The 12,285-nt window shown below is 38.8% G+C and overlaps 1 protein-coding gene across 2 annotated transcripts in view; it reads right to left on the bottom strand.

The window, feature by feature from the left end:
- ARHGAP42 (Rho GTPase activating protein 42) overlaps positions 1 to 12,285 on the bottom strand; it is a 261,928-nt gene that overhangs the window by 17,337 nt on the left and 232,306 nt on the right. For both annotated transcript variants that reach the window (XM_014842478.3, XM_070490390.1), the window contains exons 14-21: positions 11,543 to 11,617; positions 10,743 to 10,827; positions 10,077 to 10,135; positions 7,417 to 7,522; positions 4,825 to 4,984; positions 3,434 to 3,578; positions 1,792 to 2,172; positions 1,256 to 1,412 (exon numbers count right to left, since the gene is read on the bottom strand). In XM_014842478.3, the coding sequence (XP_014697964.1) occupies positions 1,256 to 1,412; positions 1,792 to 2,172; positions 3,434 to 3,578; positions 4,825 to 4,984; positions 7,417 to 7,522; positions 10,077 to 10,135; positions 10,743 to 10,827; positions 11,543 to 11,617 (1,168 nt within the window). The remainder of the gene's footprint in view (positions 1 to 1,255; positions 1,413 to 1,791; positions 2,173 to 3,433; positions 3,579 to 4,824; positions 4,985 to 7,416; positions 7,523 to 10,076; positions 10,136 to 10,742; positions 10,828 to 11,542; positions 11,618 to 12,285) is intronic.

Raw genomic sequence — 12,285 nt, forward strand, 5'->3', positions numbered from 1 at the left:
CGCAAAGCAGCCCTTCTCTTTCCCTCGCAAAGGATGGAGTTTATATTCTCCCATCTCCCTTGACATATGGCTTAAAACTTAAATTCCCTTAATGATTAGAACTACACATACTGGAGAGCAGACAGATTTACAAATATATTTGTCTATATTGTGGTAGCTGGATTTCTGATCAAGAGAAATAATCTATGTTAAACACACTCTGAAACCAAAAGGTTCTTGTCAAAGAAAGGGATGCAGGAATGAATTTAAGACACTATTCCTATGGAGACAGGCTTAGTAAAATGCCTTACTGTGCTTTCAATGAATAATTAAAATGTCAGAAATACCATCATGTTAAAAACGGGCATGGTAAAACAGAAATAGCACAGATTCAAGTTTGAGAACCCTAGGTTGGAATCTCAGCTCTGCCACTTACTAGCTAAGTGTGTGTGGACTGGTTCCTTAACTTGCCAAGGAGTCCTAGTTCTTATCATCTCTAAGACGAGGTTTAAACTACCTACTGCAGAAGGACACTGAGGACCTGAAAAGAGACATCGTATGTAAAGACGCCCCGAAATAGCTCATATAGCATCTGGAAAAGCTCAGCAAAAGCCTGGAAAATAAAATAAAAGGAAGAAAAACTTTCTTATTTGGATTTTGCTTGTTTATCCAGGTTCCATTTTCTCCTCTTTGCTCCCTTTCTTTCACCTCTATGTACCCTACCCCATCAGCCTTTACACCTCTGGGTCATTCTTTTGATTAGAAGAAATCCTCTTTACCTTTCATGCCCCTTGTTCTCTATGAGTTTGTTTAAATCAGTGGTACTCAAATAGGGGAGACATACGATGGAGAGGGGAGAAAACCAAACTTCACGAGCTAGAAAGCAGTTGTATTTTTGACCAAAAAAAGACAGGGGAGCTGGGATATGGGTAGTCTCCTTGGCTGAGAGGTGGATGTTTAGCTTTTATAGGAAGGTGTTTGTTTCAAAGCCCAAAACTACTATATTATACATCTATTTTTAATGTCCTAAACTAGGCCACAGTTCTGCTTCTAAGAAGAGTGCCTGAAGTGCCTCCCCATGCAATTGTTTCTATGTACCTTAAGCCCACTCTAACTTTCACATCACTTGTAGAAGAGGACAGGGTCCCAGAGAAGTTGACTGTACCCACTGTACAGATGAGGCATTCAGCTGTGGGACTCCTAAGGGTTCACTGGACATACTCAACCCCTGTGTGTCCCCGGGAGACACAGCAAATGCAAACTCTCTCTCACTTACACGGAGCCAGGTCGCTGGTAGCCATTGCTTGAGGCAGTGTCCAGCCTTAACCTCCTGCACATTTTTGGAGGCAGGTCTGGGTTTGGTGCGGCTTTGGGTGTCTCCTTGGAACCTATGGAAGTTAGGCTTTGAATGGATCCACTATAGCTCTTGTTTCCTAAAAAGAAAGCCCAAGAAAATAGGCAAGGTGCGATAAGACTAAATAATAGCAATAACACAGTACCTGTGCATAACAAAAGGAAGCATTTTTCCCTGAGCCCAAACGAGAAGGTACAGAACGTTCTTTGAGCACTGCAGCCCATCACTCAGGGAGATCACAATCTACAATAATTACAGAGACATCACCTCACAGAGATGGAAAGAACTAGGGAAAAAGTCACAGCGCACAGGAGTTTTAAAAATCTTAGCTCAGGAACAAAGTAGATAAGCATTGTTAGTCCCTTTGCCATTAACTTTCCCCCTGCTTAATCAAGCTGAATAATCAGGCAAGTGACACAGAGACAATGATATCTTGCGTAAGCTCCACTCTGGCCTACCTTCAGCGGCAGAGATGGATCTGAGAGAGGAAGCTGAGGCTCTTTTCAGTCCTGAAAGCCCATAAGGCCCTTTCTTGGTCAGGTCTATGGGTGGGGAAGTGTCCCCTGGGCTAGTGACTGAGGCAACACTCTGGCAATCGGATTCTGCATCTGTTTTGGTTGCATCTTCTCTAGAACTTGATTCGGGACTAGTTGTCCAGAGACCAAGGTTTTTCTGTCCGTTGGAAGGTGATGGGGATGCAATCCAAGGAATCCCTCCAGATTTCTCCCTGGGCTGGCAGGAGGCGGACTTTGTAGTGCTGTTTTGTTCAGAAGAGTGAGAGGAGAGCGACTCGATGCTCCCCATGGGTGTGCTGTCTGGGCTGCTGCTATAGGAGTCACCTGAGCGGGGGCAGGAGAGAGAAAAGAACAGTGGCTTTCTGTTGAGAACAGCACCAGCAAAACCGCTCCGTTGTCCAACTCACATGTGCTCTGCGGCCACCTGAACCCAATGAAGTGATAGGCCTTTACCTGGTATGGAGAACTGTCCTCAGTACTAGAGAAAGGCTTTAAAATATGCATTTGAACTTGGTGAATGTATTTTCAATACCATTCAAGGGAGACTTTTTTAATGTACCCTGCCCCTATGAAATAATGTTACTTCTTGCAGCATTAGTGGGCTCACTTGAATTCAGACAAAATTTGCTTCTGAAACAGGACTCACAAGTAAGAGAAATGAGATTCCTTCATGATATTACAAGAAATCAATGGGAGAGGGGATATTAAAGATATATTTCGGCCTTCCTTTACTTTTCTGATCTTAGGTGACTCTGAGTTACAATGCATCCAAGTCCTCCTTCATTCAAAGGCACCATTAAATGTCAGCTACAAATTACAGTTTTTAAAGACAGGACTTTTTCCTTTTCCTGCTAAGAATATAGCAACATAAGAAACTGGCTATTTAACTGGATGTATTTTTTTAATGTTCCTAAAAGTAAGGTGTAAGAAAAAAACAGAGAAATTGTAATAAAGTGTTCAAGTATATCTACATTAAAAACCAGTGTCTTCTATTAAATATCGATTGTGGGGGAAAATGGGGGTAGGGGGATGGAGAGTATGAAATAAAATTAAAATGACCACATCTATCCAATTTTACCACCTGCTATGGACTCTAGCCGCCACCAACTTCATCATGGGGGGTTTGGCTCAGAATAGTAAGTTAGTGATAATGTGTGGTGTAGCTTCCCTTTTTATTTCTTTTCTTTCAGACACTTTGATACCCAAGATGTGATGCTTTGGGAACATAATGTGAAAGGAAGAAAGAAAATGACGGCTTCAGCCAGTCTTTCTCTACCTTTCTTCTCTACCACTTTGACAACAGGACAAAATCTGCTACAAAGTAGCACCCGATGTACTTAATCACAGTTGCAGAAAAGGGGGTATTGAGCAAACCACTTTTTCCCTTTGTAGCAGTAATGAATTTGCTTGTCCAAGGTACCTTGCAACTATACTGACAGAGAATATACAAACGTTAGAAGAGTGGGCAGGTGTTGGGGAGACAGCAACAGTAAGAACATCATCTATTTCTATCCAATTACCAAAAAGGTGAGGTAAGGCTGAATTAAAGAATGAGGAAAGCATCTCTTTAGGCTGGCACACTTACTATCAGGTTCTGCCAGGCATGGAGTATACCTCCCTCTGGGCTTCCGGGAGCCTGTGGAGAGGCAGATGGCTCGTGTCCTTCGTGATCCAGATCGAGACTGAGGCTGAGGCAGAGGAATGCTTGGGTCTGGGGCAGTATGAAAAATCTGCATAGAAGAAAAATAGACGGAGGTCAATAAAAGGGTGAAATTGCCATTTTCATCATAAAATAGCTTAGAGAGTTATTAAATAATCTTAGAACTATATGCTACTTAATCAGGTGCATGGCAAGAGACACTTGATCCAAAAAAATAAACATCCTAGAGAATTATAACTTTCTTTTTCATTTACGCTGAGTTATCTTTCTTCTGTGGGTTTTCTTTTTTCTTCTCCCTTATTCCCCAATAGTAAAATTCAGAAGATTTTCCAATAATTTTAAGAAACCTTTCAAATATGAATAAATGTCCACGTCAAGACACATTGATTCTTTTTATTGTGATATTCTCTTTCTCTCTTCACGTTGAACATAACCCGAGGGGAAGAGGCTCATTCTGTATCATTTCCCCAGGTGAGTGGCCCCTGGCTTCTCAGGAGAAGAGGCTGTCATGCTCTTGGCCCTGAGCTCTCAGGAATGTGACAAGCCGCAGGCAGAGGTCTAAGCACAGCTTCAGGAAGCAACCGTGTGCTCTTGGGTTTTGAGACAGCTTACAACCTTAGAGAGCACTAAGGATATTCTTCTCCAGCACTAAGAAGGGGCCCGGGGAAAGAGAGTCACAGTCATTCTCTCACAAGGACTAGATCAGACACAGATGAATCACAAATGTTTAGACGTCAATGGCTGATTTGGATTAACAATCCAATCAATTTGGCTATCTCAATTTCCCATTTCTGTAGTTATTCTAAGATCTTTCCCATTTCCGTAGATATTCTAAGATCTCACTCTTTTAAAGAAACCCTCCTTAGGGACTGGATATAGAGAGAATTTCAGGTCTCTGTTCCCTGAATTTTTTCTTTTGTTTTATTTAGAATATCACCTGTGCTGTATAATTAAGAGTCTAATTCCAGAGAGATAAAAAGGTTAAAATAGACTTAACCACAAAATGAGTCTAAGTATTCTCTGAATATGAGCGAACCACTGACCACATAAATGCTCAAGGAGAAAATCTTGAAAAGTAAATGATGTAGAAGGAAAAGACATCATCAACCTGGAGGATTTTGAGAAGCATTTAAAAATCAACAAGAAAAGAGAAAATTAAAGTCCTCACGAAGGAGTAATTTATACAAAATTTACAAGACAGCCATTTTACAGGAATCTGAGATCACAATGTGAAACTCCTGGATGATACAAATGCAAAATTCCTTCTTAAAAGCAAGAAACAAAATTTACTACTTTCATATGAAAATTCAGCCTACCTTTTCATAGTGCTCTATCAGAATTTCAACCACAATGTTCTGAAATTTAATATTCATCATGGCAGCCACAGTTTCCTCCTGTGCTCTCATTAGAGTTGGGCCAAAAATGACACCAAGGTTTGAGACAGTCATGAGATTTTGTTGACTGTGTAGTGATACTCTGCAAATAAGAGCAACAAAAATATCTTAAGTTAAATGTTTAATAATAAAGAAATTTCTCATCTATCAAATTTATGGCATAAATAATATAAAATATGCCATTATATCTAATTTTCTCAAATAGGTTCAGCCACTCCCAATTTGCATTAGTGCGTATAGCCTAAAAAATTAACATTAGCCCAAGTAAAACCTAATTACAAAGGTTAATCTATTGAAGGAAAAAAATATTGATATCTAAATCAAGTACAATGTCCTTAGAAAGATTATCAGCTGTTTAGTATTTTCTGTGGTACTATACTTCTTTTAGAACAGATAGTTAAGAGTAGACTAGTTGTAATTATATTTGGATTCACCAAACGTCTTACTGAGAACTTACTGCCAGGTATTTTCAAAGATATTGTTGCACTTAATCTTCCTGGGAAGTCAGTTTTTCCTATTGTACAAGTAAAAAATCTAAAGCTTCTAAAGTAAAAATGGGTACTTAAGGTCACAGCAAATCAGGGACAGAAATGCTATTTCAATTCAGGCCTCTTGAATGCAAGTCAAGGGTTTTCTGGAGCTCCCCACATAAGACAACTGGCCAATACATGTTTCCATCCTTCCTTCCCTCCATCCATTCATCCACCCATCCATGTATTAATCCATTCATCCATCCCTCCATCTAACATTCCTGAGTGACTCCCTAGTGGTGAGCATTGTGCAAGGCAAATAGTAAGACAATGAGATGTGGTAGCATCATTGCTGGCTTGAAAATGGAAATGGGACGAAAGGGTTCTGATATTATCGACCTTAGCAAAGTAATCCCAGTAACTCTCAAAAATGACTTTGACTACCCTGTATCAAAGCCACCACATTCACATTAAGGGTGAAGCTTATGTTCATCTAACATTCTGAATAATTAAGCAAAAATATTTCATGTGACACTCGTGTAGCTTTTAAAAGCAAGTTTAAAAAGGCTTTGCTAGAAAATTAGCTTGAATACAGCAAGAGAATGTCCAATAAAGACACTGTGGTTAAATTTCATGAAGAGGTTACACAATTCAAAAACATAACTCACAATTAATTATGACCAAGAACAGTGAGTCCTTGTTCATTAACTAAAAGAGGTGTTGTCATAGGCAATAGTTAACAATAAACTTGAAATGATGTTGTTCCTACTGGATTTCCTTTTTATTTTGGGGGAGGGCAATTCATATTATCTCAAAGCCTACAAGTTAAGATGAGACTTATTAATATGTTACATAGTACTATTTCAAATGTGCATGGCTCAAATTAGCATAAACTGGGTTACTACTTCCAACAAATAAGGATGGATTAATCATCCTTGTGAATCACGGTACTTATTAAGATGGAAAATATCCTTATTTGTAAATGAGGCTGTAAGGTAATTCTCAAGTTTAAAAACCTGAATTTGGACTTTTGTTTCTAGTAGCATGGCAAACTTCTAGATTAAATACGTGTGTGTGTGTGTGTCAGAATCTTTAGACAGATCTGTGATGGTTAATTTTATGTGTTAAATTTGCTAGGCCACAGTACCTAGACGTTTGGTCAAACACAATTCCAGATGTTTCTGTGAAGGTAATTTTTAGATGAGATTAACATTTAAATCAGCAGACTTTGAGAAAAGCAGATTACCCTCGAAAACGTGGGTGGGTATCATCCAATCAGTTGAAGTTAAGAGATAAAGACTGACGTCCCCTGAGGGAGAGGGAATTCTGCTTCCAGGCTGCCTTGGAACATCAACTCATCCCTGGGTCTCCAGCCTGCCAGCCTGCCCTGCAGATTTCAGATTTACCAGCCTTCACGATTGTGCAGGCCAATTCCTTGCCATCTATCAATCTCTCTCTCTCTCACACACATACATGTATATAAGTGTATGTACGTAACTGTATAAGCAGATTTGTGCATGTATACATACACACACAAACATCCTATTGGTTCTGTTTCTCTGGAGAAATTGACCAATACAATATCTATCTATCTATAGAGATTTTAAAATACATAGATGAACTAACAGTAGAGTCAGAAAAATCTTCAGGAACCAAGAGATACTATGAATCCAAAGAAGGAAGCTAATATTAGAGTGGCAGTTTGACCTGGCAGAACCTGTTGACCCTTACAATGTATCTAAAAGACAGGGAAAAAACAATATACTCCTTCATATATTTTTAAGTCGACTTGTAAGTTTTTCATTTTTAGTTTAATAGTTGCAAAGGATATAATTATTTGCATAGTGTAAACCTACACAGGTACACATACACATATACAAATATCTTAAAAACAAACTGCTACATCACTTTTTAAGCGCATTCAGTGAACTCTGATTACAACGGCAATGTTACAGCACCATCATACACTTTAGAAAGACACAAACAATCTTAACTTTGAGAGCTGAACAAGTAGTTAAGTGAACAATATAAGTCAGAGAATTACTTGACCAGGTGCTTTATTAAGATGTCCAGCATCTCTCTGTTTTTCTCTGGCAATTTGTGCACCAATGCATGCACAGCCTCCACCCGGTAATTTTGATCATCAGACTCTGTAACATAAAGGTTGCAAATGTTCAAGTTTTAATTGCATTCAAATGCATATGTAAACAATAATAATCTAAACATCATAACCACTGCCACCCCTCAAGCCTTACAAGCATTACTTCATGTAGTAAGTATTATCACTATCATTTCCTAAAGCTTAGAGAGGTTGAGTAATTGTCCATGGTCATGAAGTTATTAAGTCAAACCAACCCAGTTCTATCTAAGCCAGGCCTATGGGCTTAGCTTAGGCCCGTGGAACTATATACTTCCACACACCCATAACTGATCACTGACTTTGGTTTTATGACACAAGGATAGAACAAAACCTTTAGCAATGTGAGTGATCACAGCAATTGTCACAGACCGCCTAATGTGCCAGGCACTGCAATACACTTTTTATCACACTGCAACCTCCCTGTGACTCCATCAGACCACAGGAAGCAGGCATTCCTCCCCAAATTTCAAAGATTCAAGTTCAAAGACGACAGGGAGCTACTCTTCTGAGGTGTGAAGATTATTATGCAAACAGAGGCCTAGTAGATTTTAAGCATTTTAAGCACAAGCAGACAATGGTAAATCTGAAAAGCAAAAATCTTCTAAAGCAAGTCTACTCTCCCGGGCAAAAACCAAGATGTTGATGTCTAGAGAAACATCCAACACTTCAGAATATGGAATCTATTTCACATTCTCTTACTACAATAAACAAATTATTGGAATACTGCCCACCCTGCCAAGCCCCTTCCCCCGAAAGTGCCCAATACATAAGGTTTATATCATGGGACCACCACCTCTTCTGGGCATAGCTATCTGGACATAAGGTAAGGAAAGAGCCTGGCTCAGGCTGGGCCAAACACGAGGTCTCTCTCAGGAGCTGGAACCCAGAGATATCAAAACTTTGAACTGTCTGCTGGATACGCGAAAAAGCATATCATGTAAAACCAGGCTGATATGACCAAATGTGCTCCAAAGCTGAGAACAACTGACTAGAAAGGAAGACAAGAATGGGGTAGATAAGCAGAAAAGAACAGAGATGAGAGACCCTCCAAAAGGAGTGGGGAGAGAAACACCAATTCCCAATTTGGCAGTTCCTCGTTGCAGGCTCATGGAAGACGTGACCCACCCTCTGCCAGGGAATTCTGCAGCATGTCCTGTAGTCTCTGAATAATTTCCCCTTTTTGCTGAGCTGGATTTCTGCTGCTTGAAACCAAATAATATCTAACTTTACTAACTTAATATCTGGTAAATGGGATTATCCTTGACCCAGACAAAAGATGAATTCTCATATATAAGAACACATTTTAATTATCACTGTAGTGAATAATATGATCATTATTTGCCACAGAAGTGGAGAGAAAAATCTTGCAACCAAATGTTTGTATCAAAACATCCAGCTCACTGAGTCATTTTAGCTAACTTGCTCAAACGCCATTTTTTATAAATTTTTTTTTTCTATAAGAAAGAGTTCTAGGTTGAGTCAAAAACACTGGCTTACAGCTCTGGGTTTGCCATGAATTTACCAATGTCCTTGGACAAACTCACTTACCCACCCTGGGTCCTAGGAGATAAAATGACAAGTTGGATTACATATTTTCTAAGGGCTTATTCATCTAACAAAGACAGATTTCCATGAAGAGAATGTAGAGTGGAGAGCTTTCAGGAGACAGCTAAGCAGTATAGGTGGTTCACGAGATCATGTGGTTAAGTCACATATGCTGGTTTGAAAACCAAGGTCACTCAACTTTATCTGATGCTTTTATCAGTAGACAACATTTCCTGTGATATTACAATGTGTAGGAATAAACTAATGTAACTGATTTCTTTCTTGGATTGTGAAAAATACTCGTTATAGTCACACTTCATACATCTCAACAATGAAATGCTAACTCCTAATGGTTACAAGTTGTTGCGATGGGCTCAGATGGCAACCTGGCACTTTAGTCTCGATGATTTAAAACTACTATTTCTAACTTCTCAGGTTACATGTTTCTCACTGACTCCCTCTCCACAAGAGGTTTGAATTAAACCTATCTATTCATATCCCATTCTGACAGTCACAGATCTACAGCAATGACATAGATATGTAATCATCATCAATAAATATAATATGGGGGAAAGTGGATGGATGGAAGTGCCTGTTGCCTGCCAAAAAATATCTGACTCTTCTCTCCAGATTTAGGAATATAGCATGTGAGTATGTGTATGGTGGTGGCACAACTGACTGCACAGATTTGTAGTCTTGTCTATTTAATTCTAAAGCTGCTCTTGTACCAAACTGATACTTATCAATCAAGTGAAATGTAATTAGAATAATTCCTCACAGCTCTTTCTAATCACACCAGGCTGTCACCCCAATGAGGTTTTATTAAGTGACAAAATATTTTAGTTCATTCTGCCATTTCTTATTTGTTTATAAACCATATTGTAAGCTATTAAGTATCAGATTGACAATCTTTTAAGCAATATATAGAAAAATCTTAACCAGCTGGTTTAAACTTATACCTCTAAGAATATAGCATAAAACTACATCAATTATAACATGTCCAACGGAAGTGTACTTACTAACAGCAACAATAAAATCTTTGTGTAACTTGTAAGTCATCAGTGGTTCTGCAAGGCACCTACAACAGAAGGAAGCCGACTTTAGAATGGCACTATCATTCTATAAATCCCCTGACCTTTCCGCGCTTCTTCAAGAATTGGGAGATTAGGCAGGATGATTAAGTCTGAGTAAGGAAGCCCCAAGCAGTTCTGAAATGCAGATCTTAAGGACACCCATGCCCCGTAGCACTTCTTGCCACAATTGTACTAAAAAGGGAGGCTGGGAGACAATTTTTTCACTTTGTGAGAAGTGTTGGACCACAAGAGCAAAACTCTCTCAGATATGGACAGAATAGCTAACAGAAAAGGAAAACATTCAATTTCAACTTATTTTTTAAAAACACATGAAAACCTCACATTTAAATTTAATGTGAAAGAAAAATTTAGTATTCATAAAGTATTGCAGCCTTTTAAGTTTATTATTTGAAAAACCAAATATAAGTTCCAGAACACTAAACATAAACATTCCCACCTGCGCTATTTCACCTTAAGTGAAGGAAGTGCACTAAGGAGTGAAGCTCATGCACACGGGCTCCGTGATTCGGGCTCCGTGGAATCACACGGTGACGGCCCAAGGACATGAGTGAGAAACCACACGCAGAGTACCTGGAGATAAACCCTCCTCACCTGAGGTAGTTTTTCAGCCCACTTGTTATTGTCTTATTATCCCACAGTTCAATATCAATGTCAATATCAGGAGGGGATTTTGGAGCTGAAAAGAATAAAAATAAGATGCTTAAACTGTGCAAGTCAAAATGTCACTCTCATCATTAAGAAAATGGATACAAACAATAAATACATGAAAAAAACAGACAATATTTCTTAGGATGCCAATGCAGTTTAACTTGAGGATTGTTGTTTGCGTGAATTGGTGCAAAGCTCACTCAGACACTAAACCTCAAAGATTGCTTGTGGAACAATAGTTTCTCAAATCAAATTATTACTGATTGCTTACATCACAGAGTGCTTACCATGAGCTGGGCATGCTTCTAAGTGCTTTATATGGATTAACATCAAATCCTCACAACTTTTAATGAGATAGGCATTATTATCATCCCCATTTTATAAATGAGGGAGCTGAGGCACAGAGAGGTTAAGCAAATTATCCAATGTCACAAAGTTTTTAAGTCGCCGAGTTAGGATTCCAAGCCAAGCAATCTGAATCCAGCATCCATAAATCTCATTGTACCTCTAGTTAATCAAAGGACACTTGAGAAAAAGTCCAATATTTTAAAAAGGCCCCCTCTCAAAATCTGATTGTACATCTATTACATCTGAACATTAAAAACTGAATACAAATATTAATTTTAAATATTACTTGAAAATACTCAAAGATAGCAATAGTCTATATCTGCAAGAAACCTATGGTTTGGATTATCTTCTATAAGAATACAAAGACTAATTAAGCGGCTTCATTCAAAACTTACAAAATGTGGTGTTCATGAGTTTCTGAACTTTAGAGTTCACACCTCCTATTCGGTAGAGGCCTAAAATGTTGATGCCTAATGAGAAGGAAAAAAATCACAAGGAAATGGTTTGAGACACAGCTTCCCAAGTACAGAATGTTAAAAAACCAGACATACGCCCACAGAGAATCTGAAAGCTACTTATCCAATTTTGCAGTCTAACTTTAACAAACCTTCACTAGCAACACCCATCAGACACACATTTCTCAGAGCAGACACTGAAGAGTGATTTGAAAGCCTTTGAAGATCTTCAAAGTGGCAAAGTACACCTGCTTATTCATCGTTATTTGAATACAAAAAAGCATCAAAGATGGGAAGGGATGGTCAGTATTTCTCATCTTCTGCTTCTTCAGTCATGGAGTCTGGCATGTTGAACAGGTCGACGGCATTTATATCTTCACGTTAAAGGTGAGCAAACAGATTCAGAGGATTGAAGAAGCCTATTTAACTTCTCAAAACTTCTAAGTGGCAGCACCAAAATTTGAAGCTAAGTCTATAGCACCGCAAAGCCCAGTATGAGCTTTGCTTTAGAAAAGTCTGGGAGAGAGATCATGACTAGAGTGAGGAAAAACGCTCAAATTGTGGCAGTAACTAAAGTTGCGAAGAGAAATAACGTAAGGAAGCAGGAGAGCTGAAGACAAACTCCTCAGGAACCTTATCTTCCTAAAGCTTGAAAACAATTAATGAGGTGCTTATAATAATAA

Source organism: Equus asinus, chromosome 20, assembly GCF_041296235.1.
Source record: "Equus asinus isolate D_3611 breed Donkey chromosome 20, EquAss-T2T_v2, whole genome shotgun sequence".
Lineage (NCBI taxonomy): Eukaryota > Metazoa > Chordata > Mammalia > Perissodactyla > Equidae > Equus > Equus asinus.